The 23,150-nt window shown below is 45.3% G+C and overlaps 1 protein-coding gene across 1 annotated transcript in view; it reads right to left on the bottom strand.

The window, feature by feature from the left end:
• Positions 1-22,776, bottom strand: part of PDZD2 (PDZ domain containing 2) — a 198,426-nt gene extending 175,650 nt beyond the window's left edge. The window contains exon 1 of the mRNA XM_056848199.1: positions 22,256-22,776. Within this exon, the coding sequence (XP_056704177.1) occupies positions 22,256-22,731 (476 nt within the window). The 5' untranslated portion in view covers positions 22,732-22,776. The remainder of the gene's footprint in view (positions 1-22,255) is intronic.
• Between the last annotated feature and the right edge of the window lie 374 nt (positions 22,777-23,150).

The raw sequence follows: 23,150 nt of genomic DNA, 5'->3' as shown, positions 1-23,150 counted from the left end.
CAAGGAAGTTTCTTGCTTGCATCAGAAGTGAAAGAGCACTGTATTTCATTTCCCATTCAGAGCAGTCTCTTGATAGCCATACGGAACAGTAACTTTTCTTCTTAAAAAATATAAAATAAGCTACAGAACGAGGATGTGTCATGGGAGAGAAAGGGGGGGAGAAGTAAAAAAACATTCCCACAGGGCAACATAAATAATGCATTACTGTGAGCATTCTCTGAAAGATCTAATGCCAATAAAGGCTGAAAAGAAACAGATACACAAGAACGCTTCCATTTATCTGGACCTCCGGCATCTGGATCCCACTAAGCAAAGCAGATGACTCATTTGCCCCAACGGAGAACAGCAACAGTTTAGCGGTAGAACACATGCTTTGCATACAAAAGGTTCCAGATTCAGCCCTGTCATCTTCAATTAAAGAAATAAATAAATCTCCAGGCACCTTTGCTGGGGGAAAAAACCCTATGTCTGAAACCTTGGAGAGCTGCTGAGAATTAAAATCTTGCTGCTCAGATGGATCAAAGAAAGTTCTCAAGCACTTTGTACCGGTAGTTTTGTAGAAGACAGGGCTGGCCTTTCTGAACGCTTTGTAGTATAACAGGTTCCAAATGTACCTGAACACAATGTTGTCAGCTGTAAAGCCTGGTCCACAAGACTGGGTTGTGCGCATCAGATCAGTGATGCTCACACTGCTACTACATTCTGTTGTCGTAGGCCACAGATTTTCCTGTCTTCTTTAGAACATGTCCCACTGCATTCTAGAAGCTCCTACAAGAACTAAAGGAACGAAGCAGCCATACAGAAGAAGGCCGTGCCACCAAATTTTATGACTTCTGGACAGACTGAATCTCAGGAAATGGGTTGCATCAGAATGACGCTAAATGCCAAGGAACAATCAATAAGGCGATCCTACCCCTTCATCTTCATCCTCAGCTTGTGAAATTCCAAGACGTCTCTTGCAAGCCCCAGTTGGGAAAGAAGGAGAAGAGTTGGTTTTTATATGCCGACTTTCTCTACCACTTAAGGAAGAATCAAACCGGCTTACAATCACCTTCCCTTCCTCTCCCCACAATAGACACCCTGTGAGGTAGGTGGGGCTGAGAGAGTTCAGAGAGAACTGTGACTAGCCCAGGGTCACCCACCTGGCTTCAAGTGTAAGAGTGGGGAAACATATCCAGTTCACCAGATTAGAGTCCATCACTCATGTGGGGGAGTGGGGAATCAAACCCGGTTCTCCAGATCAGAGTCCACTGCTCCAAACCACCGCTCTTAACCACTACTCCACACTGGTGAACAGCATTCTAGACAGGGTTTTGGTCTCATCCAAAAAGGAAGTTCTTACATTTTCTATAAGAATTGGCAAATTTGGGACATTATGCTGAAATGTGCATGCGTGAAAAGCAATTCAGTAAAACAAGAACAAATCAAATTTCTCTTTGTCCGTGGCTGCAGTATGTTAAGCCCAAAGTCTGCATTGTGTGCTTCATTGTTTAGCATGTACATAAGCACAGTGTATTTATGCTGAAGCCATTTTATGAGATGCGAGCATATTTCGCCCAGTGTAGAAGACATACAGGGAGGAAAGGCAGCATGGGAGATCGCCTGATCTCGTCAGATTTCAGAAGCTAAGCAGGGTGCTTGGAAGAGAGACCACCAAGGACGTTTCTGCTCTGGAAAGCAATGGCAAACCACCTCTACGTCTCACTTGCCTTAAAATCCCCTTGCTGGGGTTGCCATAAGCCGGCCACGACTTGATGGCATTTAACATGCACAAAAGTCATATTTACCCTGACCGAGATAGCCCAGGCAAGCCCAATCTCATCAGATCTCAGAAGCTAAGCAGGACCAGCCCAGGTTAGTACTTGGATGGGAGACCAAGAAAGTCCAGGGTTGATACGCAGAGGCAGGCAATGGCAAACCACCTCTGTCCGTCTCTTGTCTTGAACACCATATGGGGCCACCATAACTCAGCTGCAACTTGACGGCACTTTCCTTCTCCACCACAAACATATGACACATATACCTATTAGGGAGTTTCACACATTACAAATGTAGTTTTGCCTTCTGGAATGTGTGAAGTAGCTGTAAGACTACATGGAACCCTCGCCCAAATTTGCAACACCCCAAAAACATCATAATAAACATCACCTACCTCTTGCTTTTTTAAATTACCAGCCTAAAACATTCATGTCATGAAAGCAAGCCTGCCATTTCATCGATGCTCCATAAATGAAAAAGTAAACTGTTGTTCTGTCAAACGCTGAACAAAGGCTTCAAATGGTTTTGTCCCTTGTCTGGGTACAAAGGTTAGCATTGCAGAAAGTAACCTGAGGACATTTATACTCCAGAGAAAGATTCAAACGCAAAAACTATTTTTAACTCTGGTTCTGTTTAATGTTAAGAGTAACACAAGAAGCACGCACATCCAGAAGGAGCAAAGTTATCAAAAGGTTGGGGGGGGTTTTCTTCCAAAGAAAAGCAACTGTAATTTATATTTTCCAGGCAATCACCCGAAGACCACACATCTACGCCGCTTAGTATACTACTCATTGTCCAATAATTGGTTAAACATATTTATCTCCTTGTCTGTGCCCAAAGTAGGTCATTGTTTGTTTATGGTAAAACTACACAGTTAAAAGGGCATCCATTTGTTGTACTCCTTTTGCTCTGTAGGATCTATCCTGCCGCGGGGCTTCTTCCCATGGCTGCAGTTTTGTCTGGGTAATGTGGTCAGTCTGGTCCCCAGATATTTATTTTTTTAATTTTAAGAACATAAGAAAGGCCATGCTAGATCAGACCAAGGTCCATCAAATCCAGCAGTCCGTTCACACAGTGGCCAACCAGGTGCCTCTAGGAGGCCCACAAACAAAACTGACTTGTGTCCCACGGCACCCAATATAATAGGAATGCTCCTCTGATCCTGGAGAGAATAGGTATGCATCATGACTAGTAGCCATGGGACAGCCCTCTCCTCCATGAACAGGTCCACTCCCTTCTTAAAGCCTTCCAAGTTGGCAGCCATCACCACATTTTGGGGCAGGAAGTTCCACAATTTAGCTATGCATTTTGTGAAGAAATACTTCCTTTCATCTGTTTTGAATCTCTCACCCTCCAGCTTCAGCAGATGACCCCGCATTCTAGTATGATGAGAGAGGGAGAAAAGCTTCTCCCTGGCCACTCTCTCCATACCATGCATAATTTTATAGACCTCTATCATGTCTCCCCCCAACCACATTATTTCCAAGCTAAACAGCCCTAAGCGTTTCATTTTATTTTATTTACTTTTATTTATACCTCACCTTTCTCCCCAATGGGGACCCACGGTGACTTACTTATTTCTTGTCTCCGCCGTTTTAGCCGCGCAACAACCATGTGAGGTAGCTTAGGCTGAGAGTGTGTGACTCACCCAAGGTCAGCCAGCAGTTTCCATGGCAGAGCGGGGATTCAAACCTGGTTCTCCCAGAACCCAGTCCGACACTCTAGCTACTGCACCACCTGCAGTCAAGGTGAGTATTTCTGCACACTTTGTGAGGGGTGTGTGTGTCTAGGTATGAAGAGAAATATCAGCTTGAAATCAAAAACAAAAGCACCACCCTGACAGCTCTCGGACTGGAAGGGATTTCTCAGTCATTGATCTCCCCATGATTCGTTACAGACCCTTAGCTTCTGTGCGCATGTACACCTTACGCATGTTCAAACTATAGAACTTTGTTGTCTACCCAGTCAGCCTCTATTTTATTTTTGAGCATCATCCAATGCGTGACCAAAACGTGCTGTACGCCCGTCACTTATTAATATTTCAAGAACCTTGCCTTAAATCATGTATGATGATTCTGTTCCAAGATTTTCCCCTTGATCACTTTCTCCAGTCAGAAGTCTGGGCACACTTTCAGATAACTGAATTTAAAGTGTGACAACATTCGACGTCTGCACTTTTCTCCCTAGGTCTTCCCCCCGGCCTTCCCCCACCCCAGTGGATGGCAAGATCTATCTTCTTTACACAGAGGAATGCAAAACTGGGTTGTTGAGTCCAGACCTTTGGTCCACGTTCATTTGCATCTGGTAAAGTAATCAAAAGACTTCACATCGTGCTAGATCTACGGCTGGAATTTCTTCCCCCTGCAAGGAGCTGGATGCATCAAACACGCCTTCGTTACAGTCTTAAGTTCATTTGCCAACAGGATTTTGGCACTGGTGAGAAGAATGTGATGGGTTATGGGCCCTCGGTGGATGTGATCCTAGCTGCAATTAGCCCAGAGGCACACACACCATTTTACTCATTACATTAAGAACATAGAAGAGCCCTGTGAATCAGGCCAGTGGTCCATATTCGATCCTCATGGCAAAGTGTAGCTTGAGCAAATTAGTAAATTGTTAACATATGAAGCTGCCTATACTAAATTAGACCATTGGTCCATCAAGGTCAGTATCGTCTACTCAGACTGGCAATAGCTCTCCAGGGTCTCAGGTAGCGGTCTTTCACATCATTTATTACTTGATCTTTTTTAACTGGAGATGTCATAGCTTGAACCTGGGACCCTCTGCATGTCTGCCAAGCAGATGCTCTACCACTGAGCCATGGCCCTTCCTAACTGTGCATGAGAAGGGAAGGTGGAGGAGATGGGAGCATGGGACCCCGTGGCCCACTGTGGTCATTCCCAAACTCAGTATAATGGCAGATTGTCTGAATGTAGCCATTGCATCTGTTTATCTTGCTCCTAAGATTCTTTAAGGAGAGCTAGCGTGGTGTAGTGGTTAAGAGCAGTGGTTTGGAGTGGTGGAGTCTGATCTGGAGAACTGGGTTTGATTCCCCACTCCTCCACATGAGCAGCGGAGGCTAATCTGGTGAACTGGATTTGTTTCCCCACTCCTACACATGAAGCCAGCTGGATGACCTTGGGCTAGTCACAGCTCTCTCAGCCCCACCGACCTCACAGGGTGTCTGTTGTGGGGAGGGGAAGGTGATTGAAAGCCGGTTTGATTCTCCCTTAAGTGGTAGAAAAAGTCGGCATATAAAAACCAACTCTTCTTCTTCTTTAATTCTTGGTCATCTGCTTTACCAAAGAAAACCATTTTCCACTTGCACAGGACGACATTTTTATCTTGGGTTGTTTTTTCCAGTGACAGGATAAAGTTTCAACTAAACGAATACGTTTTCCTCTGTTCTAGTGATTATTTTTTCATGAAAAAACACAACATCCAATACGCAGAGTTTAGGCTCTAGGCTTTGGAGCCGTTGGGCCTCTGTGGAATAAACCAGTATGGACAGGAGTTTTATAAATATCATGAGCATCTTTTTTGTTTGGGAAGTTTAAAAAAAAAAAAATCCAAAATAGAAAACTGGCAGGCCCAGGATCACTTGGCTTTTGAAGACTGAATGTACAGCAAACATAAAATACATTATTTCAAAGCCAAATGTGCTATGTACATTGGCTAGAACAACAATGTGCAAAGAGGTTTATTTCAGAATGGATGCCCAAGGAACATAAAGAGACACAGATCGGGGCCAAGGGGGGGTTTACTTAAGGCTATGGAAAAAATACAGCTCAGCTATTCCATTTGGTAGAGAATTTACAGACCTACACTGACTAGGGCTGCCAGGTCCCTCTTCATCACCAGCGGGAGGTTTTTGGGGTGGAGCCTGAGGGGGCGGGGCTTGGGAAGGGGAGGGACTTCAATTCCATAGAGTCCAATTGCCAAAGTGGCCATTTTCTCCAGGTGAACTGATCTCTATTGGCTGGAGATCAGTTATAATAGCAGATCTCCAACTGGTACCTGGAGGTTGGCAACCCTAACACTGACTTATACCTATCTCCCCATCAAGAGGCCCGGAACAGGGCAAAACTTTCCTGAAATTCATGGGACAAACTAGACCTGAAGATGGGAGATCCACCGGCAGTTCTTTCCAGTTTATTTGCCTTGTTTGTTTGTTTTAGGTGAATTACCCCCGGGAGGGCCTAATTCAGCTCCGGACAGTTGTACAGGGAAGAAGAAAGTTAATACCCTCCTGCTGTGTGGTTTCACCAATTGAAAACAGCCTTCCACCCAAGTTATTACCCAGAACATTTCTCCCATGCATGTTATGGCCCAAATCCAAACTGGGTTTTACAGGGTTTATCTTCCTGTTCTTTGGGATGGATTTTTATTTATCCCACGCAAAGAAGCACTAGAGGAAGGAGAATTGTCTTGCCTCCACCCTCTGCTGCAGCTGCTGTGATTCCAGGAGTGCCCGGGGGTGGGTGGGCAGCGGACCCATGGGTGGCAAAGCAGTAGCGTGCTGTGGGAGAAGAAGGGTTGCCAGGCCCCTCTTTGCCACTGGCGGGAGGTTTTTAGGGCGAAGCCTGAGGTGGGCAGGGTTTGGGGAGGGGAGGGACTTCAATGCCATAGAGTCCAATAGCCAAAGTGGCCATTTTCTCCTGGTGAACTGATCTCTATCGGCTGGAGATCAGCTTTAATAGCAGGAGATCTGCAGCTAGTACCTGGAGGTTGGCAACCCTAGGGAGAAGAAATCACTGAAAACCACCATCCAATCTTTTCCACAAGCATAAGAATCTTCCAAAAGACAGAAAAGATGTCAGGGACCAAAACGTGGTTTTTTAAATTATTCCTGTTCTGAATTTTTGTTTTAAACAAAAGATATTGCTAATTCGTACTGTGGTATTTCCCATTACTGTGTATGGACGTGAAAGCTGGACAATGAAGAAAGATGTCAAGAAAAAAATTGACTCATTTGAAATGTGGTGTCGGAAGAGCTTGGAAGGAGCTCGGCTGAGCACAGTGGGACTTGCATCTGAGTAAACATGCATAGGATCAGCTTACACTAATGTGTTGAGACAGTAGGGTGGGATGAGACAAGCTTGCTGAAAGTTCACACTTGAAGTAAGTGAAGTACTACACATAGCCGTCTTAAAGCCACCAGGAGTCACTACATCCAGAATTTAGAACTACCTGATCGCACTATGGACCATCCAGCTCACGTACAGTATCACGTACAGAAAGGTCTTTCCCAGTACCTGCTACCTGAGATGCTTCTAACTGAAGATGCCAGGGTCGACCCTGGAAGCGTCTGCTTGCAAAGCATGTGTTTTGGATGCAGGAATACTAAAGAATGCAGGAAACAATCCTTGGGAAGACATACTATTAAATAAGGAGAGGGAGCGTGTGCCTAAAATCCCCTGTGTGGATCTAGGAAGGGATGTGGCTTAATGGCAGAGCATTTGCTTTGCGCACAGAAGGTCCCAGGTTTAATCCCCTGTACCTCCAAGTTTTGAAAGGTTCAGGCAGTAGGTGATCTGGAAGGTTTCTACAGGGGACCCTGGAGAGCCATTATCAGTCAGAGCAGACAAGACTGACCTTCATGGACCAAGGGTCTGACTAAGCAGAGGGCAGCTTCATGCGTTCATGCTCTGATTTCCACTCTCCACCCCCACTGTCTGGCTTCCTTTGCCTGCCAGAGGGGCCAGTGCAAACAGCCCTGCAGCTTGAATGGATTGCAATGATTCAATGAACCCAAGATAGACGAAGATGTGGCTTCTAATATTCCAAGGGAAGCTATGTTCATTTAAAAATAAAATAGCTTGCTTAAAACAGCACAAGGGCCTAATTTTCTACATTCTTTATTGAACACCTACAGTGGTGCTTTGCATTAAAGAAAAGAAACAAAACCCTGCTCAACTCTGAAGTTCCCACTGGTAAGCAGCAAAGAACTTTGCCATCGTCATAAATCAACTTTATTGTCTCTTTCTGCAAAGCAAAGTAGCAAGTGATTGAATTCCCCTCTCCTTTAAATGTATTACCCAGTTTTATTTGAACGAAGAATTTATGAATCAAACTTCCTGCTTTACTGCATCTTTTGTTTATGTTCTAAACACAAGCACGTCAACCCCGCAAGCAAAGATGCGCGGCCTTAGGCCCAGCGTGTACGTTTCTTCCCAGTCTGAAAGGCACCAATTAAAAGTCTGGCCTGCATACACAGCAACAGTTATTAATTTAAAAGAATGTATTTCCATACCCTCGACTAACAGTGGAGAAGACAGTGAGGAATAACTATAAAACAAATATCTCATAAATGGAGTGTGGCACATATCCCAGAACCCCAGCAAACCAGCAACGGATAAGAAGAAGAAGAAGAGTTGGCTTTTATATGCTGACTTTCTCTACCACTTAAGGAAGAAGCACACTGGCTTTCGATCAACTTCCCTTCCCCTCCCCACAACAGACACCCTGTGAGGTAGGTGGCACTGAGAGAGCTATTAATAGAGCTGTGACGTGCCCAAGGTCACGCAGCTGGCTTTGTGTGTAGGAGCGGGGAAACAAATCCAGTTCACCAGATTAGTCTCCGCAGCTCATATGGAGGAGTGGGGAATCAAACCCGGTTCTCCAGGTCAGAGTCCACTGCTCCAAACCACAGCTCTTAACCACTACACCAGCTAAACCCATAGTGCCACAGTATCTACTTAAGAGCCCTGACCTGGATACCCAGACTAGCCCGATCTCGTCAGATGTCAGAAGCTAAGCAGGGTCAATCCTGGCAAGTATTTGGGTTGGAGACCTCCAAGGAATACCGGGGCATGACGCAGGGGCAGGCAATGGCAAACCACCTCTGAACGTCTCTTGCCTTGAAAACCCTATGGCAAGGTGTCAAACATACGACCCGCAAGCAGGATCCGGCCCTTTGAGAGCTCTTATCCAGCTCGCAAGCCAGCTGAGGCAGTCCCCCCCACCCAGTCCTGCTCTGGCGAGGCATGGCCTAGCCCAACTCAGCCTGAGGGGAACACACAAGACCATTCTTGTGCAGGAGGGTGCTGGTTAAGAAAGCGATTACCTGAATCAAAAAGACCTATTTTCCTTTGATGATAGGTTATCTGCTTTTGCCTCTCCCGCTCGCTAGCATTCAGTTTTGCATGCTAATTCATATGAAACAGAGAGATTCAAATGGAAACCATTGGGCTCTTTAAGAACCAGGTAACAAGAATACTTTGGGATAACAAAAATGAAGAAGATCTGCAAGGGTGATCTGCCCTGCTGATAAAGCCAAACTAGAAGTCATTCTTCTAAAACCCATAACATGAGCACCGGTACTTCACAAATGCGGGAGCTCCAGTGGTTAAGCAGAGCCCAACATCTTCAGAGGTTTCATCAGCGCCAGTGTAGTGGTTAAGAGCGGTGGATTCCAATCTGGAGAACCGGGTTTGATTCCCCACTCCTCCACATGAGAAGTGGACTCTGCTCTGGTGAACTGGGTTGGTTTCCCCATTCCTCCACATGAAGCCAGCTGGGTGACCTTGGGCTAGTCACAGTTCCCTCTGAACTCTCACAGCCCCACCTACTTCACAAGGTGTCTGTTGTGGGGAGAGGAAGGGAAGGAGACTGTAAGCCGGATTGATTCTCCTTAAAAGGTAGAGAACGTCGGCATATAAAAACCAGCTCTTCTTAGTTATTAATTTCAATGTGGGACATCCACTCCAAAAACACAGAAAAGGATGTGCCGTCCTCAGGTGAAGTGACAGAAACCCTTGAGGATGGAATGCTCCACATGTATGTCCAAGGGCACATGATGCTTTGGGACCACAAGAGAGGGAACCTGAACTTTAGGGAAGGAATAAGAAATAACAAAGACTGCTTTGCTTCCATGCTAATCAATTATCTCAGAATAAGGGGATGGAAAAATCCAGAACGTGTAGGATTATCTGTCACATTTTTGTGTCTTTGTAATGGTTCACACTCAAACATGATTTTTTTTCCTGCAGACATAACAGGATGCTACCAGACAAGATCAAGCCTCACAAACAGAGTTGTTCAATGTGCATCACTCCAAAGACATTACCTGCTCTACACAACCATAAAGGCATACCACCAGAGGGCGATGTGGCCCTAGGCACTGTCAAAATATTGAAAGAGATTGTCTTGTTCCTACCTGTCCATGTCTAAAAGGAACTGAAGGTAGGGAGACAGGGAGCAGCTCCCATTCATTCTCAAAATCAAATTCACAGGTGGGTACATGACAACTCAGGAATCCCAGTCACACAAAAATTAGAAATTCAGATCTGATCTTTGTTTTTAAGTTCCGAGCAAACTGCCATCATAGATAGGAGAGGTCAGCTTTAGTTAAGTTTGTAAAGGCTGTGTGTGTGTGTGTTAAGTGCCGTCAAGTCGCTTCCGACTCATGGCGACCCTATGAATGAAAGTCCTCCAAAATGTCCTATCTTTGACAGCCTTGCTCAGATCTTGCAAATTGAAGGCTGTAGCTTCCTTTATTGAGTCAATCCATCTCTTGTTGGGTCTTCCTCTTTTCCTGCTAAGATCACTATATGTGCTTCAGCACATCCACAATGTTTGCTCCTATATTACTAAAACAGTAAGCTTGGCTTATACCCAACCAGGCAGTTAAGGGCCCATGTTTTCTTAGGGGGGGCAGCGATTTCCACCAATTCCTCTCTCTGGGTGCAGCTAAATCAGGGGTGTCCAATCTTTTGGCTTCCCTGGGCCACATTGGAAGAAGAAGAATTGTCTTGGGCCACACATAAAATACACTAACACTAACGATAGCTGATTCATAATGTTTTACGTGAGTTTACGATTTTGTGTTGGGCCGCATTCATAGCCATCCTGGGCTGCATGCGGGCCGCAGTTTGGACAAGCCTGAGCTAAATAAACCCCTCACTTCCGTTTTGTTTCCAAAAATCAGTGGACTTGCAAGAACGGAACTGGAGTAAATTGGGAATCTGCAGTGCAGAGAGAAATTGCTGGCAAAGCTCTAAGGAGACAGAATTGGCTGGACCAGTAATAGCCTGCAGGTGGAGGGTTAACGCTTTGGACATTCCTACAAATAAAAACTCCATTCAACAGAAGACTAGCACGGTAGGCAAAAAGGTTCTTCCCCATCCCTTTGCTTGTGGTGCTGTTCTTCTGTCTATAGTAGGGTTGCCAGCTCCAGGTTGGGAAATACCTGGAGATTGGATCCTCCACCCACAATTTGAAGCAGTGCAGTCAATTCGATCAGTGTTCTGTCAGTTCAATGTCCTGCATGTGCGAACCAGAACACAGATCTTAAGCAGGTCTACTTAGGAGTGAGTCCCATTTTATTCACTGGAGCCTATCCCCAAGAAAGTGTTCTTAAGATTGCAGCCTTAGTCTGCTATAGCCAAAATTTCAAAGAACATTGAAGGTTTATTACTAGCGACTTCCAGCTTTTGCAAGCCAGAACCCACTATAATGACAAATTGGCCCTGGCAATTTGTTAGTCTTTAAGGTACCACAAGACTCTAAGTCACCACAAGGTTATTAATAACAGCATCCTCCCAATTCCACCCAGCTGGTAATGTTTAGATGCATTTAACTGCACGGAGATGAACCATCATGTTGTAAGTCTCCTTAATGTATACAAATCCGTCAGACCTCACTGATGTATTTAAACAAAATGTGTTGGGTTATTTTCCTATGACTTCACAACATCTGGAAAACTAATTAAAAGAAGCCAAACTCTTGGGGTCCCCACCACCATAAATACATACAAAGAATCTGCATGTGTATTAGAGTGCCAGTGGAACCGTGGAAATTCAAGGAGCAGGAGAGGAGTATTCGTGTGATGTGTTCTATTTAGGTAATACTTGCGCAATCACCTCCAAAACAAAGAGACAATAAATGTCAACCGTTTTGGTAGTGATCAAATACATATTTAAATATGCTAAGAATTTTCATATCTATTTGGCAAGAAGAGTTGGTTTTTATACCTTGCTTTTTCTTTACCTTTAAGGATTCTCAAAGCGACTTACAATCGCCTCCCCTCCCCCTCCCCACAACAGGCACCTTGATAGGAAAGTGGGGCTGAGAGAGCTCTGAGAGAACTGTGACTAGCCCAAGGTCACCCAGCAGGCTTCAGGTGTAGGAGTGGGGAATCAAACCCTGATCTACAGATTAGAGTCTGCAGTTCTTAACTACTATACCATTCTGTGGTGGTGGTGCACTCTTTCTTCCCAACTAGGGTTGTTGTGCTGGACTGGAGAAGCTGGAATACTAGTAAAAGACTGGCAAACAGAACAGCTACAAGAGAGTAGTCATCTCTATTTAACAAAGTCTTTGATCATTGACACCTTGGGACTGGGGGGGGGTGGCTGCCTTGGCTGGCGAGCCCACACCGGGCTTGCAGGCCCACATCAGGAGTGTGGAGGAGGTGGCTGCATTGGCTGGCTCGCAGGCCAGGTAAGAGCTCTCAAGGGGCCGGATCTGGACCGGGAGCCGTATGTTTGACTAGGTAATAATTTCTTCCTCTTGTAGCAGCAATATCAGGACTGACTATGAAAGGGAAATTATAAATTCTCAGGACACAAGGAAGATGGTCTCTTACGCTTTCTCCTCCTTGTTCATCTTCCCAAGATGGGCACAAGTCATGAAGCATTAAACCTTTTCCTAGGAATTCCCTCTTGGCCACATGTTGAGAGACAATGGAAGAAGTCCCAACTCTGAGAACTAAAGGCTGCAGCTTCAAGAATTACTATCTTCACCCAATGAAACATATTTAGGATAACTACAGCGGTAAGAGGATTGTGACTTTTCACCTTTTCTTTGTATCCTTGCTCAACCTGCTGCTTGAACATATCATGTGTACGCTTTTATTTTTGTTTATTAAACCTTTTTTGGATGCTCAAAGCCTGATCTCTCTCAAAAATATCACATCTATTCAGTCTTGCCATACATAGAACAGTAAAAAGGAGGGGCTGCAGGTGAGCTTGCCGTCCCTTCAGTGTGATACCTTGAAATTGTGACAGTGTGATTTATTTTCGCTACACTAACTAGTGTAAGCAAAGCAAAGATGCAGCAACTAGGCCTAGCCTCTAAGCAGCAATGCAGATAAAGAAGAGTTGGTTTTTATATGTCGACTTTCTCTACCACTTAAGGGGGATTCAAACCGGCTTACAATCACTTTCCCTTTCCCTCCCCACAACAGATACCCTGTGAGGTAGGTGGGGCTGAGAGAGCTCTAACAGAGCTGTGACTTGCCCAAGGTCACCCAGCTGGCTTCATGTGTAGGAGTGGGGAAACAAATCCAGTTCACCAGATTAGCCTCCGCCGCTCATGTAGAGGAGTGGGGAATCAAACCCGGTTCTCCAGATCAGAGTCCACCGCTCCAAACCACTGCTCTTAACCAATACACCACACTGGCTGTACAGAACGCTGGATGTACAAATCCGTCTAGCCTGGGATACTCTTTCAGATTTGCTGTTGGTGATTGTTACTTCCCTGAGAGAAATTTGGTACCCCACCCCGGGAGTAAAGGAAAGGGGCGCTGTTGCCAAGCAGAGCCTTGGGACAGCTTGAGGGTTTTTTCCTGCCTCCTGGAACCTGCGAGAACTGGCCTTGTGAATTTGTTCCTTCACACTGGTCACAACTCCCAGCACTTCCTAGAAGAACAGGGCAGCTTGCAAAGGTCCCATCCATGCCCTCTTTTCATATTGTTGTTTTTCCAACCTCATTGTAGCCTTAGAATCATAGAATAGAATCATAGAGTTGGAAGGGACCACCAAGGTTATCAAGTCCAACCCCCTGCACAATGCAGGAAATTCACAACTACCTTCCCCACCACCCCCACACACCTAGTGACCAGAAGATGGCCAAGATGCCCTCCATCGCATCATCTGCCTAAGGTCACAGAACCAGCCTTACTTAATCAGATGTCTCATTCTTGAGATAAGGATGTCTGGTCAGGAACTGAAATTTACAACTCTGGCACAGAATTGACTTCTATTTGCACAGACTTGCAGGCCTTCTATTTACTAAAAAAAAAAAAAATCAACCAGACACCCAAGTTTCTTTCTTTGCCCAGATGAGTAATCCAAGAATTTTGCAAGGAAAATTGGCCACCTGACTTACGGCCTCACACTTTCAAAGTATGACATTTCTGGGAAGGTCTTATAAATTGAATTAACTGCTTTTAGGGGAGTGAAGGGAACAGAGTATTCAGTTAGAAATCTTGGCAACTGAAATGTATGAATTTGCATTTAGTTTTAAGCAAATATTTTGCAAAGAATTATAACACAAACTGTGCCAGGGCTTTTTAAAAAAATAATACAGGTGATCTTTATACAGAAACTTCATGGCTACTTTGTACCATACATCCATTTTCACATTGCCAAAGCAGAAATATTAAATGTGCAGCCCACTGTATATCTGTTAAGTCACAGTTTTGGGATGTATCAACGATGAAAATGCTCAAGACTATTAAGTGTTTACGTGTGAAGGATAGGTGGACTCTAATCTGGAGAACCAGGTGTGATTCTCCATTCCTCCACATGAGTGGCGGAAGCTAATCTGGTGAACTGGGTTGGTTTCCCCACTCCTACACATGTAGCCAGATGGGTGACCTTGGGCTAGTCACTGTTCTCTCTGAACTCAGCCTCACCTACCTCACAAGGCGTCAATTGTGGGGAGAGGAAGGGAAGGAGATTGTAAGCCGGTTTGATCCTCCTTTAAAAAAGGTAGAGGAAATCGGAATATAAAAACCAACTCTTCTTCTATTTTAGCTGCAACCAGTTGGTTTGTGCTGCCACTACAACCCATTACAGCCTCTTCTGGTAAAAAAGGTACTCGCGTCACAGACATCACACTTTACGACTGCCAAGGCTCCATTTCTTAATTTGAGGAAACTGGATCGTCAGCAAAACAAGTGCAGTACAGGCAACTTACCGGATCTCCAACAAACACAGGATGCAATCGACACAATCAGGTTTTCCTCCATACCAGCAATACCAACCAACCCCACAATCCTGAGCATCCCGGGAGATCCCACCTATGGCTGGGAGCAAGTCCTAGGAGGTCACCGGGTAGCAAAACTATCATCCCAGTGCAGAGGGTCCCCAGATGAGAAGGCCTGGCTCAAAAGTCACAGCTTCTACAAAGCCTTTGGCTTCCCCTCTCAGTCTGAATTCCCAACTGAAACAAAAAGATTAGTTATGTGTTGCCGCCTCAGCAATTCTGGGTGCAGAATTTTACAGCGTTGCATTCCTGTTGGATTATTTGACCCAGCAATACTCTTTTTCACCTTAGTGCCTCCCATTCCTCTCCAAGATGTTACCCTCTTCTTAAATTCTGTTGCCTCCCTACATTGTCTGAATTAGAACTGTAAACCTGGGTAGAGACCTGACTGTTATGACCGCTAGCTCGTAAAGCACCACATCCACCAAAGGTATGATACAGATTTCCCCTGCTTTCTGATGCATCTTATTTATATCCCGTTTCCCTCCCCAATGAGGTCTTAAAGTGACTTAGAACCTCATCTTCCCCTTCTCCGTTTTCTCACAACAACCCTACTATGTTTAAACGATATTAGGTATCAGAGCATATAGAAATATATAGTAATATATACAATACGCCATATTCTACATTATATTGTAAATACCCACTTGCTTAGGTAGGTCACATTGTGTTATTATTTTGTTAGTCTTTAAGGTGCTACTGGACTATTTTTGTTAGTCTTTAAGGTGCTACTGGACTATTTTTGTTAGTCTTTAAGGTGCTACTGGACTCTTGCCCTTTTTGACTATTGTGTTATTATGTTCAGTATAATCTAATTTGGGTAATAATCCAGTTTGTGTATTAAGAAGAGGAGAAATGAAGACATGAAGAGAAAAAAAGATTGGAGAAGAAACATTGAAAATATCTGATACTATTTTTAATAGGTAGTTTTTACTGTATTGCTGAGTCTACTATAATATATTTTGGGTGCCATGGAAGAAAAAGAAAAGAATGTATTACATTTTATTTCTCAGAAGCTGGGATTCAAACGGGAGTCTCCCAGGATCCTGGTCCAACAATGCATCCGCTATGCTACGCCAGCTCTCGATTCTGCTCTGGCAAACAAGGAGCACAGATGGACTGCCACGAAACAGTTTGAAACAAATCCACAGGTATCTAAGTAAATGAAAGGGGCGGGGTGGGGAGGAGCTTGAAGCTTAAAACTGGTTCATTCTTTATACCTTTACACTAATACAAGAGGAGATTTAGACTTAACCATTCCTAGATTTTACTATTTGCTTTTGTGGAGAAAGGCTTTGGTTTTCCCATGGGCACAGCCAAGTGAGAGGAATCATTGGATCAGGCAAATCCACTGCATACATTAGATACATATTGGACCCCTATATGGACCGTGAGAATCCTAAACACTAGCGGTACAGTGTAAACAAACAAACAAAAATTAAAGAACTGTTTTAAAGTGTATTAGAATGGTGCCCCCCAGAGGCAGCTAAAAGAAAAATCTAAGTTGCATATGAACAAACATTCATACCGTGTACAGAATGGGTATTGTGTACAGAATAGGATACCTTACATTCTCAGGGGACCGTCACAAGCATTTTTGCTCTGAGTTTTCTATTGGCTTTTACTCTTAATGTGCAATTAAAGAGGACCCTCTCCATCCTTTTATCCAATAGGAAACTGCAAAACTTGACTAAGATTTCGAGGCGGTGTACCAGTTTCTCCACACCAGGACCCTCCCCTGTGGCATGGTGTAGTCAGAGTGTCAGATTCGCATCTGGGAGATCGGGGTTCAGATCCCCGCTCTGCCACGGAAACTTACTGTGTGAACTTAGGCCACTCCCTCTCTCAGCCTAACCAACCTCACAAGGTTATCGTGAGGATAAAACAGGAGAGGAGTTTCATATGCTGCTTTTGGTCCGCACTGTGGGAAGAAAAGTGAGGAATAAATTCCTAAATAAATAAAACAGAAAACATTGCCCATGTCTACAGTGCAATCCTAAACATGTATACTCAGAAATCAATCCCACTGCGCTCAATGGGACCTACTCCTCAGTAAGTACATTTAGGACTAGAATCCACATTACCCTACTGCAGGGGTGGGGAACATCAGGCCCGGGGGCCGTTTAAGGCCCACGAAATCATTGGGTCTGGCCCTTCGTGGGTCCTGGCAGATCGCAAGCTCAGAAGGATCTAAGACTGGCAATCCGCCCCCTCACGCAGACAGGAATAGCCTCTATTCAAGGCGAAAGTGAGTTTGTTTTGCTGAGAAAAGGAATCCTTTTTCCTCTTTGCAGAAGAGTCATTAGCTATGGAGCTGTTAGGACCGCCCAAGCAACTGTGTTAACCCTTTCCCACCTGGGCCATGGAGAAACGTATTCCCTCTGTACTACAAGAGGGCTGGGGGCAGATGTGGCGACAATGGAAGGGTTAAAGGGGGCAGGACCAGAATGCACGTGGGGGGGAGTTCTTACCCAGTGTGTCCTCATTTCACCCCTGCAGGCGGGGGTAGCAGGAGCCGGCTGTAGAATCCGGCCCAGACCATGCGGAGCAGGAGCAACTCCGGCGTGTGGCTGGACGGCTACGCCCAGCTGGTGCAACAGACCATCCTGTGCCACCAGGCAGGCGAGTGCGCCACCAGTTGGATGCCTGCCTACTTGCCCACGTGGGGGGTATCATCTGGGGCAGCTGCCTTCTTGGGGCTTGGTCGGCTAATTTTTAAGTTGATAATTTTGTATGGCCCGCAAATGATGTTATAAATATCCAAATGGCCCTTGGCGGAAAAAAGGTTCCCCACCCCTGCCCTACTGGCTCCCACTCAAGGACACCTTTGAACAGAGAAGGATGAAGGTTTATGAGACAGATCAGTTCTCCAGACCCATAGAGAGTCCAACGGGTTTTTCTTTGATTCTGCCCACAAACTCCAGGTTCTTCAGATGCCAGCATTCAGACATCAGGAGAAATTGGTGCTTGAGTAAAGGATATTGAAACTAGGAAATGCATCAGTTAGGCTCTGCATATGGGGGGAGGGTTGTGGAAACATAACAAGCCATGTTTGTGGCCGTCATGAACAAATCTCAATGACAGTGGAATACAGCCGATGTACTAATTAAACTAAAGGGGTGTTTGCAATGGAAAGACAGAACGAAAGAAAGCAAAGCTTAGCTGGGTGCTGGATGTGGCAGTGAGAGCCAGCATGGTGTAGTGGTTAAGAGCGGTGGTTTGGAGTGGTGGACTCTGATCTGGAGAACCAGGTTTGATTCCCCACTCCTGCACATGAAGCCAACTGGGTGACCTTGGGCTAGTCGGTTTGATTCTTCCTTAAGTGGTGGAGAAAGTCGGCATACAAAAACCAACTCTTCTTCTTCTTCTACATTCCCTTAGTACACACCTGATATAAAAGAAAAGAGTGAGTGGGGGAAATGAACTTCCAATAGCATATGTCAATGCTCCAAGCCCAGGGGGAAGTGTCAGATCAAGCAAGTGGACTGCAAAGCCCTTTAACAGAAAGAAAAGGACTTTACCCAGAAGTACTTTGCCACTGGAGCTTAGAATCATAGAGTTGGAAGGGACCAAAAGGGTCATCTAGTCCAACCCCCTGGACAATGCAGAAAATTCACAACTACCTCCCCACTACACCCCCAGTGACCCATACTTCATGCCCAGAAGATGGGCACGGTGCCCTCCTTTTCATGATCTGCCTAAGGTCACAGAATCAGCATTGCTGACAGTTGGCCATCTAGCCTCTGCTTAAAAACCTCCAGCGAAGGAGAGCTTACCACCTCCCGGGGAAGCCTGTTCCTCTGAGGAACCACTCTAACTGTTGGAACACTCTTCCTAATGTCTAGCCAGAAACTCTTTTAATTTAATTTCAACCCCTTGGTTCTGGTCCGACCTTCTGGGGCAACAGAAAACAACTCAGGCACCCTCCTCTATATGACAGCCCTTCAAGTACTTGAAGATGGTTATCATATCCCCTCTCAGTCTTCTCCTCTTCAGGCTAAACATACCTAGCTCCTTCAACCTTTCCTCATAGGACTTGGTCTCCAGACCCCTCGCCATCTTGGTTGCCTTCCTCTGGACCCATTCCAGCTTGTCTACATCTTTCTTAAATTGCGGTGCCCAAAACTGAACACAGTACTCTAGGTGAGGTCTAACCAGAGCAGAGTAAAGCGACTTCTTCTATGGTGGTTTTGTTTTCATTCCACCTCCAAATCACAGGTAAATTAGAGTACGAACACACTTCTTCCATCCTCCCTCATTGTTTTCCATCTTAGTGTTCAAACCTAAGGTTAGACTTTTCCTGACGTCAGGAGTGGCCAAACATCTTTATTACTGAGAACTCCTCTAGTCTCCAAACTAGGGATTCCGGTCTCCAGCTGGGGATCTCCCAGAATTACAGTTCATCTCCAGACAGCAGAGATCAGTTCCCCTGGAAAACATGGATGCTTTGATCTGTAGCCACTGGGTAGGATTCAGCACTCACGCCTCTGGCGTTTGGCGTGATCAAAGTCCTCTTGGTGACCTGAAGGAATAGCTAGTACATCTGCGGCATCTGAAGCGTTAATTTTCCATTGCCGTGCTTCATGTCTGGCTAGCCACAAAAGCACAGGACTGTAAACGGGGATCCTTTTTACCCACAAGACATCTGCGGCAGAAGACTCGGGAATTGTTTCCAGCTGTACCTCCACTGATGCTAGCAAGAGCCACATGTTTGGATCACTAATAATGGCAGCATGACAGCAACAAAGGATGAAGAGAGAGAGAGAGAGTGAGTCTAGAATTCGATAGCCGGGCAGCTAAACAAGAACATCTGCTCTTGAGGTAGCGGCACAGCTAGATTCGAGTCCAGTAACACCTTAGAGACCCTCATGGGAGGGAGGGCATCTTGGTCATCTTCTAGGCAATCAGTCAATCAAGTTTTATTTCAATACAATATCAGCTCGGAATAAAAAACCAAAGTTAGGTTAAAATAAAAAAATAAAATAATAAAAGTTGATGATTCTGGGAGGGATGATTTGCCATCTTCTAGGCATGGAGTAGGGGTCACTGGGTGTGTGTGTGGGGGTGTTGGGGAGGTAGTTGTGAGTTTCCTGCATTGTGCAGGGGGTTGGACTAGATGACCCTGGTGGTCCCTTCCAACTCTATGATTCTATGATTCTAAGATTTTGGGGGTCTTTTTGAGAGCTTTGACTCTCAGAAGATTATAACCCAAAAATCTTGTTGGCCTCTAACTGGTTGCTACTGGACTCAAACCTAGCTGTTCTTCCGCAGACCAATCTTGAGGCAATAACAGGAATCTCTGAAGAAGAAGGTTGCCACACCTAGTTCCAACATGTTAGCTAGGATTGCTCCGGAACAATTAAAGCAGGAGGTACCATATTTTCGCTCTATAAGACGCACCTGACCATAAGACGCACCTAGTTTTTAGAGGAGGAAAACAAGTTTTTAGAGGAGGCTTTAAAGCAGAGTCCCTGGAAGCCGGACGGGGGGGTCTTGAAAGTTCTCCACGCTGCCATCCCAGGCAGCGCAGAGCACTTTCAAGACACCCCCCCCCCGCCCGGGGACTCCCTGGAAGCCCGGCGGGGGAGGGTCTTTAAACTCCTCCGCGCTGCCATCCCAGGCAGCACAGAGAACTTTCAGGACTCCCTGGAAGCCGGGCGGGGGGGGGTATTTAAACTGTTCTGCCCAGGCAGCGCAGAGCAGTTTAACCTCCGCACACACACCCGCGCTTCCCGGTCCCCAGGCTCAGCTGTTGGGCGGGTCCCCGCCCAACAGCTGAGCCTCGGGACCAGGAAGCGCGGGGGGAGGGGGGAGGTTAAACTGCTCTACGCTGCCTAGGTAGCTTTGCCCTTCTCCCCGGGGCCGGATTCACACACATTCGCTCCATAAGACGCACAGACATTTCCCCTCACTTTTGAGGAGGAAAAAAGTGCATCTTATGGAGCGAAAAATACGGTAATTTAATTCAATTTGATTTATAGCCTGCCCTTTCCCAAAAAAATGGCTCAGGATGGGTAACAACATGTGATAAATATACATATGTAGAATTAAATACACAATGAAAACCATAAAACCTAATCTAAAAATCAGTTATATATCAATATATATCAAATACTTGTTGGTGGCGTCGTAAAATAACTCTTAGTCCCTACCACATCTAAAAGGGAAAAAATATCCCACAAGATGGCAAGCCAACATGAACAACACTGAGACAATGTCTACTCGAAAGACTGGGCTCAGTGTAGGGTTGCCAACCTCCAGGTGTGGATTGGAGATCTCCCAAGATTACAACTGATCTCTAGGTGGCAGAGATCAGTTCCCCTAGAAAAAAATGACTGCTTTGGATGGTGATCTCTATGGCTTTATGCCCTACTGAACACCCTTCTTCCCCCAAACCCTGCCCTCTCCAGCCTCTGCCTCCAACTTCTCCAGGAATTTTCCCAACCCAGAGCTGGCAATCCTAGCTCAGAAAAGGTCTAGGTCATCATTACGGACCTCCAGAGATCATCAGTGGTTGGGAGGGGTTGGCCACAAAAGACTTCCCTCCTTGGCATCAAGAACCTAGGAACTAAATGCGGAGACTTCCTCCAGCAGTAGTCCACTCCCATTTTACTCGTATGAGGTATGCAGATGTCGACTTCTGCAATATTAGTAAAAGAATATCAACCAGCTCAATTTATACAAACATCTGCACTTAATGTACTTAGTGCAGTTCTGCTCACCCAAGCAGAAGCACAGCGGCTAAAAGACACGCAGCGCTCTAATATAATTTCAACGTGACCACGATGTGCATATGGAGCAATGGAATGTACAAGAGTTGGTTCGCATTATTTCACTCAATTTGGTTTTGATATTATGCAAAACCAGATCCCTTGTGCTCTGTCTTGCACATGTGCAAAAGATACTGGGGATATACTGCTTTCCCTTAGTGCAATCAGACAATAAGGAATCAGTTTAGTACTTCTGTTTGCACAAGGACTATTGCACATGTGGAAATATTTTGTGGAATACAACTGATTCTCCTAGAAAAGGAATGGTCCTACTGTTACAGAGAGCAAGGCAGTAAACCACCACAGGAAGAAAGGCAACAAACTCTCAATTAATTCAATTTTCATTATACTTTTACCAACGTGGGGGAAGGAATTAGGTTTTCTGCCTAGAGTAACAAAAACATTGGCCAAACAGAAGAATCCCTTCCGAAAACCTGGCAGAACAAGAATCTTTCTTCCACTTTCTTGAAAGTGATAGGGTGCCTCTAGAGCCCCAGGACAGCTACTGAAAAAGCCCTAGTCCAACCTTGCATCTACACAACATGGTACCCAGAAGAGTACATATCCCATAGCCCCAGAACAGATACTGAAAAAGCCCTAATCCAACTTTGCATATACACAACAAGGTACCCAAGAACAGTACACAGAAGATATTTTTCCTGTTAAAAACATTTTGTGGCATTGCAAACAGGATGTATTATTTATTGGCACCCAAATCTATTTACGCTTCTTACCTTGCACCACTGATATCCACTCCGACCATCAACTGCCCGTTCAGTGAAAGGATCTCATCTCTCAAGCGAACCTTCCCACATTTCCCTGCAGGGCTGTTTTTCTTTAAGTCAGTGACCCAGATGCTTCCAACGTCAAGTACTGGCCCTTTATGCCCCTTCCTTTTTTTTCCCACTCTCCGCTTTTCTCCATAGTCCCCAAGAGCAGGTATATTCCCAAAACTCAGACCAAGAGACTCTGCGTTTCCTGGATCCTTGGTAAGGTAAACAGTACAGATCTCCATGTCCACGGGATGCGCACCATATTGAAGTCTGCCTTCCTCCACCGAGAAGTTCAAGAGGATATACTCCCTCAGCTTCTTGATGGCAGAACGGCACAGCCTCTGCTCTGGCTCTTCGACTTCCTCCTTCAGATGGTTCTGTAGCCACCGATAAAGGATGGGAAGAAATAGCACCGCATTCTCAGGCGTGATGGGCATTGTGATCACTCCAGGATTCCATTACGTGAAGAACTGTTTCCGGGACTGGGTGACGAAATCTCGACTTTCAGTATCGAGGTAACCACCCACTTTACTAACAGCCATACTAAAAAAAAAAACCCAAAAGGCCAACATAGGAGGCCAAAAAACAACACGAGGGTCTCTCTTTTCTCCAGTTTGGCCCAAAGATAACAGAACGCTTTTTGGGGGAAGAAAAGAAAGAATGACACCAATCACTCGGGAGTGTCTGCCCAGAAGAGGAAGGAAGCAACGGGGACTTCTTGTTTGGCAACCTCCACAGTTGTCCTCACACAAAAATCACTCAGACATCCAGTTTTCCACTAACAGCAATGGTTCTGCTCCTCTACCAACCGACTTGACCTAGAAAGGGAAATAACAGTACAGTTAAAACTATAATT

This window comes from Euleptes europaea, chromosome 4 (assembly GCF_029931775.1).
Source record: "Euleptes europaea isolate rEulEur1 chromosome 4, rEulEur1.hap1, whole genome shotgun sequence".
Taxonomy (NCBI): Eukaryota; Metazoa; Chordata; class Lepidosauria; order Squamata; family Sphaerodactylidae; genus Euleptes; species Euleptes europaea.
This window is presented reverse-complemented; position numbering and strand designations above follow the sequence as displayed.